We start from the raw sequence: 6870 nt of genomic DNA, 5'->3' as shown, positions 1-6870 counted from the left end.
ATATCTTTCAATTTTTTATATATTTTTATAATTATCAGTTAATGTTTTAATCTATATTAAATAACATTATATTTGTCATTTACAAAAAAAATAAAAAATTTTGTTTACAAAATATTCAAGAATATAATATTAAATTGAATATATCAAATCCACTAATTTACATTTACATGAAAAAATGATTTTTAGTTTCAAAAAATTTATAGAAGTTCAAATTTTAATAATGAAATAATTATTTAGTAATTAAAAATTTTGAATTTGCATATTATATATATATATATATATATATATATATATATATATATATATATATATATATCTTATAAAAGTTAATAGATTTGATATATTTTGAGTAAAAATTATATAATATATATTTTTATAAACTGTTAAATCATAATTTAATTTATATTTGAGAATTTAATATTTGGTTAACCTTTTTGTTAATGTTAAAAGTAAAAATAATAAACTAGAAAATAATTGATATAATAATTAGGATAAATATAATGTGTTCATATCTTTTGTGTCTTGTTATCTTAATTAATGTATTGTTTGATATTTATTCATCGCGCTAAATATAATAGTTTCATATTTATGCATCCCGGGTATCGGATATGAATACCCTAAAGTCAAAACCCAAACCCGTCCCAAACCCTATAGGCTTTTAGTCTAAAATCAAAACCTGTTCCAAACCCTATAGGGTTTTGATAAACAGGTCCTATTAGGGTTAAGACGGGTCGAATACCCAAAACTTCCCACAAAATTACCATCCCTATTTGTACCAAAGACTTGGAAACCATAAGTCCAGAAGTTAATGATTTTTTGTGCCCGCCCTGTTATTAAAAATATTGACTTAGTCAAATTTACTCCATTTGCATGTGTTTAATTAACACATATATCATACCCTCTAATATTAATTATTTTAATTAAGTTTGTTTTGATTTAAAATTAAGGTCATTTACTCTATTTTTGGTGAAAAGCAAGGTCATTTACTATTACACATCCCCTATAATTTGCAACTGCTTGATAAGACCTTCGCTCATATATTTGATTTTTCAGATGGGAATAGTATGACCTCTTAAAATGAGTGCAAAATGTCAAAGGGCATGAATACATTGTTTTTTATTCCAAAAATACCTCTGACAATTAAAAGATACATTGTTTTTTGAGACGAGAACTATTAAGGGTATTTTTGAAATAAAAAAACTAAGACTACTCATGGCCTTTCACAGTTTTCCACTCATTTAAAAAAAGGTCAACTGACCATATTCCTATATAAGGTCAATTATGTGAATTGGGGTCTGTTATTCATAGAGCGCACTTTACACCAAGGATTAAAGTATCGGTATCAGGTAACGTATCGGATAACTCGAATATGGATATAGATACGAATACATTTTGGAAACGCATGGATATAGATGAAAAATATGAAAATGCATGGATACACTAGGAATAATACATACAAATTCCATAAATGCAATAATATCATTAAATTTAATATCAAAATAATCACGAATAGTATATAAATACATAGGAAATGAATATTTTAGTGATATATATGAAGAATTATATTAATGCATCAATCAAGAGTCCAAGGCACTAAACATATGGACCTATTATATTTTAATTATTATATAAATTATTTTTATTTTTATTTTTTAACATTAACAAAAAATCAACTAAATATTAAATTCTCAAATACAAATTAAAAAATTAATTAATATTTTATAAAAATCTAATCTTAACTTAAAGTATATCAAATTTGTTAAAATTTATAATATACATATCATATAAAAATTCATAACTTTTAACTACTAAAATAATTATTCCTTTATTAATATTTTATTTATATGATTTTTCTAATATGAAAAATAATTTTTTTGAAATAAATGCAGATTAATGTATTTGATAAATTCAATTTAATGTTATATTCTTAAATATTTTATAAAAATATTTTTCTTATTTTATAAATAATAGATATGTTGTTATTACTTATAAATATAATTTAAAATATTAATTAATAAATTGTAAAAATATATAATAATTTTAATATGCATATCATTTGCAAATTTATAAACTTTAAGCATTAAAATAATTATTCTATTCTTAATATTTTATTTGTATAATTTTCTTGATATTAAAAATCATCTTTTTTATATAAACATGGATTTGATAGATTATATTGTATCAGTATATAAAATACTGTTTTGAATATTATTCTTCTGAAATTGTAGTTTTTTTTTTGTATTCGTTTTGAAATTTAGTTAGAGTTTTTTTTTTTTTTTTTTTGTAATAGAGATTGAAAAAATCACATGTAGAGATAGAAGTTAATAAAGTTTATTTTATTTTATTTATTATCACAATGATAAACGTGGGTTAGTGGCTTAGAATTGCACTTAAGGTGCAAGGCTTTGGTGCGCTCTGGTGATCTAGTTCAAATCACCATGCTTGCACTTTTAATAGAGGAACACTACATATTGATGTGTATCGGCGCATACATGGGATATGCTTCTATTCATAGTGTATCCCGTACCACCATAGACCGATACGGGTATGATACGCCCCCGATATTTAAATCCTTACTTCACACCAATCTCATAGATACTTCCCACAATCCATTAGAAACATCTTCCATGAATAATTACACATACCCAGGAGGAAACTTCATTGAAAAGTATTAAAATTACAAAAAAGACAACCATGAGTGAACCAAACCAGTCAAAGAATGACAGATTTGGAAACAACTTGCAAAAGAGCAAGTGAAACCAAATACCCAGGAGGAAACTTGCAAGATGTTTGCCAATAAAGCGAACAGATTTGGAACACCAAAAAGGAGGACAAACTACCTCCAATACAGAGATCTGACAGCAAACTCCTACACCAAAGAAACCCAGCCAAGATGCCATCGTACTATTCACTCACCATAACAAGCGGTGTTTATACATGTGAAAAATTAATTGCCAAGATAACCCTTTCCTTGGCGATAAAACCTCCAATATCCACGTTTAAGTGGAGATAAGACGAGTTCAAATCAGCCCCCCACAACGTCCGATGTTCTTAATACACGGCATGAATGTGTTGCGGGACGTTGTGGGGGGCTGATTCGGTCTCAGATAAGAGGACTGGGCCCTCCTCTTATGATAATTAGGAATTCTCATAAAAAAAAAAACAAAAAATCAAATGAGTTGCCAGCTCAGCCAATCAAAAAGAGATTTGAATATATAAAGCAACCAATACCATCACTCATTCACCCCCACCCCATGCATATAGTATTACTTATAAATGACCACCAACCATACATATCATATCAATTATCAACACAATATTGATGATACATAGAGAGGTTACTTAATTAGGTCCCATTCCCATATATATCCTCTACATAAACAGAACAGTCAACAGAGAAAGAGACTAGAAGAACAGAAGAAATCAGCTGATACGGTCCATAATCTTGGCCACAATCTCCTTGGATTCCTTGAGTAACTTAATGCTCCTATTGAGCCGATCTCGCTTCTGGGTAACAGATGGGGATTCGTCAAGCAACCGTTCAATCCCACCAACATGAGGCCCCATCAGCTCAATCACAATCTCCTTCTCCAGCTCTTTGTTTACCAAGTTCTGAACACTGAAGAGAAGGTGGAGCGCCAAACTGTCCACCAACCTCTGTAGCACAATCTTCCAGTAAGCCTTGATTCTCATTCTCATGTCGAATGCTTGCTGCACCATCCCAGTGTAGGCCCTCAGATGTTCTACCTCAATAGTCCCATAACCTTCAATCGTCGCACACTGATTCTGATGATGCACGGAGATGTTGTTTAACTGCATCATGAACGCTTCTTGTTGCGCCATGAGACTGTGCCAGGTTGACATGTAATCTGGGTTGCAGGTATAATCCGTCATCTTCTCCATCTCCACGATCTCCACCACTCGATCAACAGAGTGGTTCTTCATCTTGGCGATTAGATTCTGTGCTGCCCTTCTTGTGCAAGATTGAAGCTGTGGGTAGCCTTCGGAGTGGTGCATCAGGACTCGGACGACCACGTCTTCTGTGTAAGCCCACACATCTTGAACGAAATTGACGGGAGTGTCTGATATTTCTTTCACTTTTCTCTGTAAAATGGTGAGGAAAGCTGTGCGAGGAAGGAAATTCGGAAGCTCAATGCCTTTCGCCTCTTCGAGGACTCGAATTTCCTCCATTAAAAACTTATCCTTGACGACTTCGGACCTCAGTTTGAGCTTTTCGGAATACTCGTTGAGCTTCTCGGCCAATCTAGCGGTGCAATGCATGTATTTGTCATCTGGGAACTCATCAAACTCCGCTCTCACAAGGATTTTCCTGAGAGATTCTTTCGTAGACCCAATAATCCACATGAATGCAGCCATGGCTTCACCCGCGCTGGATAGATTCTGTGGCAGTTTGTTGAACTCAGAAACGTTTAGATTGAGTTTCTCATCGATCTTCTTTACGATGTCCGGCAGGCATTTTGCGAGACTGGCTGCTTGGAGTTCCACTAGTTTCTGAGCCAAAACAGGAATACCCACGATGGATTTGTCAATCTGAGAGAGCAGAGGATCGGATTGAAACAACCTTGCCTCCTCGGCCCTGGCTTCCTCGTACGACTCGTCGTTAATGCGATTCCTCACGCAAACATAGCCAAGGCCAATGTGAACATCGTCCGAGGTCACCTTCTCTTTAAGACCTTCAGGAGCCTTATCGCACTTAGTGACCACAGCCAGAGTCCTCTCGCCGGTGGTGTCGACACGTTGAGACATTCGGATCGATTCGCAGGTCGGGAAATCGACAGTAGCCGATAAGACGTTGAGAATGATGCTCTCTTTGGGCTTTATGTACTCCATTATAATGTTGGATATCTGCTCGTAGATGTCTTCGGGCTGGTCATGAACAGGGACCCTCGTGATACCAGGCAAATCAATCATGGTGAGATCCGGGACGCCTTTCTTTTTCACCGTGAGAGTGAGACGAGTATGGGAGATGCCTTTTTTCTTACCTGCGATCTCATTGGTGGCTTCAATGATGTCTTCCGCGACATGGACTTCATCAGTGTCGACCTTATGGTCGAGATACTCCAATTGGAGTTCTGGGTCGTGAGAAGAATGGCTCTGTAATCGCATTATGAGGGGAACCCGTGTGCAGATGCCTACGCCGCGAGGGAGGCTGATGCCGGCAAGGGACTCGAGGACACTAGATTTGCCGGAGGATTGGTCGCCGACGACGACAATGGTGGGGAGCTCAATGCCTTCTTTCATGACATTGAGGTGGCGCAGCTGATCTACGGCGTCGAGGAGGGGTCGAATCCGGTCGTTGTAGGAGGAATAGAGAGGGATTGTTGCATCTCCGGTAACCTCAGCGTCTTCTTCCTTGGCACTGGCAAGGCCAACGTTGGCCATTGTGTCTTCTACAGAAGAAATTGCAGAAGGCATGAGAGATGGATCAGAGAGATGGTTGGATGTGTTGGGCTGCTTTCTTGTCAAATTTATAAAGAGTTGCGTTGCGCAGAGTGAGAGACGAGAGATCAGAGATGATGGCAGTTGAGATTACTTGGGAAAAGAGGAAGATGAATTAGATAATATAAACAAGAAAGAAATGTACAATGGGATCACTTCTCAATCGTCGATTTTCATTGTACGGATTTTCTTATTCTTTTCCGTGACACTTGTTTGAAATGTATGGAGATGATGGCAGTTGAGATTACTTGGGAAAAGAGGAAGATGAATTAGATAATATAAACAAGAAAGAAATGTACAATGGGATCACTTCTCAATCGTCGATTTTCATTGTACGGATTTTCTTATTCTTTTCCGTGACACTTGTTTGAAATGTATGGAGATGATGGCAGTTGAGATTACTTGGGAACAGAGGAAGATGAATTAGATAATATAAACAAGAAAGAACTTATTCGACAAAGAAATGTACAATGGGATCACTTCTCAATCGTCGATTTTCATTGTACGGATTTTCTTATTCTTTTTAAAGGACTGTTCCCTTTCATTCAGTGGGACTGGGGCCATCACGCAGCTCCGAAATCCAGGTCTGATTAGAAGTGCTAAAATGAGTGGAGCAACAATTCGTATTAAAGATAGGGCGAAACCCGAAGCAGAAGGAAGGGCTCTTTCTTGTTGTCGGGGAGGGCGGCGGAGCATAGGAATAGATCACACTTTTGATGTCCCGTTTGACCGATCCAATAACCGCCGTATCGCTATCCCTATCCTTCCCAGCGCTTTCCCCAGAAGCCCTACAACCCACCCTTTGTTGTTGGTGAGAGAGAGCCTACTAGACTAGACTGATCGCCCTCCTCTCGGCAGTGCCCGAACAACTACCTGACCCCCTAGCCCTACGTTGCCCGCTTGCGCACGGGTTTCTTCAATTGTAGAACTAACCCCGTGACATTACGACAAACCTCTGATCAAGGTTGGTCGCTCGTACTCTAGCTCCCTCCATTAATGCTTGAAAAGCAGTTCAGGTTCGTCCTTACTTAACATCTCGCGACAACGGGTGTGTTATTGACACACCACCGGGTAGTGCACTACTGTGCGTGCTACCGAGCGGTGCGTGCTGCGCGCTGCCAGGCGGGCGCAAAGTAGCACGCACCGCCGGCAGCGCGCCGCACGCACCGCACGGTAGCAGCACTAGGCAGCAGCACGCACCGCACGGCAGCAGCATGCACCTCACGACAGCAGCACTGCGAGACGTGCGCACCGGCTGGCAGCAGCAGTAGGGCAGGGCCCACATGACAGCTCATCAGGGTGGGCCCACACTTATCTTACCACATCAGCTCTGTCGCCAACTCGCCGCCAGCTACACCATTCCTTTTCCCTTATCCCTTATCTTATCTTATCCTTATCCTTATCTTATCT

General features: G+C 37.6%; 1 protein-coding gene across 1 annotated transcript; it reads right to left on the bottom strand.

Annotated features, from left to right (window-relative positions):
- Positions 1–3182: 3182 nt before the first annotated feature.
- Positions 3183–5614, bottom strand: LOC104602204 (dynamin-related protein 4C). Its single transcript, XM_010265814.3, has one exon. It carries the CDS (start codon positions 5434–5436, stop codon positions 3424–3426), a length of 2013 nt encoding a protein of 670 aa, XP_010264116.1. The 5' UTR covers positions 5437–5614; the 3' UTR covers positions 3183–3423.
- Positions 5615–6870: the final 1256 nt, after the last annotated feature.

The sequence above is a fragment of the Nelumbo nucifera genome, chromosome 3 (genome assembly GCF_055504915.1).
Source record: "Nelumbo nucifera cultivar China Antique chromosome 3, China Antique-T2T, whole genome shotgun sequence".
Taxonomy (NCBI): Eukaryota; Viridiplantae; Streptophyta; class Magnoliopsida; order Proteales; family Nelumbonaceae; genus Nelumbo; species Nelumbo nucifera.
Note: the sequence above shows the minus strand (reverse complement) of the source record. Positions and strands in the feature narration are given on the sequence as shown.